Below are 583 nucleotides of genomic sequence, written 5' to 3' on the forward strand. Positions count from 1 at the left end.
TCCTGTCCTGCCTTACTGGCCCAGCAGGCTCCCAGTGGCGGCTCTGGTCCGGGAAGGGCCGCCTTCCCAGGGGCCAGCAGACCAGGAGGTGGGCCTGGCTCACCTCTCCCAGCGTGATCTCCATCTGCTCCTCCGAGTAGACGTGCAGGGCGGTGCTCACATCCTCTGACTCTGAAGAGGAGGCGCCTCGGATGTGAGGACTGGCCCAGGGGGAGGGCAAAGCTGTGCCCACCCCAAGACACCGTCACCCCTACCCTCCTGCTGACGCCAGGGGGCCACGGGGAGCCGGTGTCGGGGTGAGATCCTGCCCTGCTCTGCACCACCTGCTACTCTGAGCAAGGGGGCCCACCTTGGGAGCAGGAAGGGGGCGGCTTTGCCCACAGCCCAGTGAGGGGGAGGTGGGCGCAGCAGCCTGAGAGGAGAGAGCACCCCAGCCAGCCTTTGGGGTTCACTTCCAGCAGGAGGAGGGGACAAGGACTCGAGGGGGTTTGTGTTAAGACGAGCGAACAAACTGCAGGATGTGTGCTGAGGAGCATGGCTGGCCGGGAGGGACGCTGGTGCAGGGGGAGGGCGGGCTGCGGGC

At 67.1% G+C, this 583-nt stretch overlaps 1 protein-coding gene across 1 annotated transcript in view; it reads right to left on the minus strand.

The window, feature by feature from the left end:
* CFAP74 (cilia and flagella associated protein 74) overlaps positions 1–583 on the minus strand; it is a 42,657-nt gene that overhangs the window by 13,061 nt on the left and 29,013 nt on the right. The window contains 1 exon segment of the mRNA XM_006772562.2: positions 104–222. Within this exon segment, the coding sequence (XP_006772625.2) occupies positions 104–222 (119 nt within the window).

This window comes from Myotis davidii, unplaced genomic scaffold (genome assembly GCF_000327345.1).
Source record: "Myotis davidii unplaced genomic scaffold, ASM32734v1 scaffold586, whole genome shotgun sequence".
NCBI lineage: Eukaryota > Metazoa > Chordata > Mammalia > Chiroptera > Vespertilionidae > Myotis > Myotis davidii.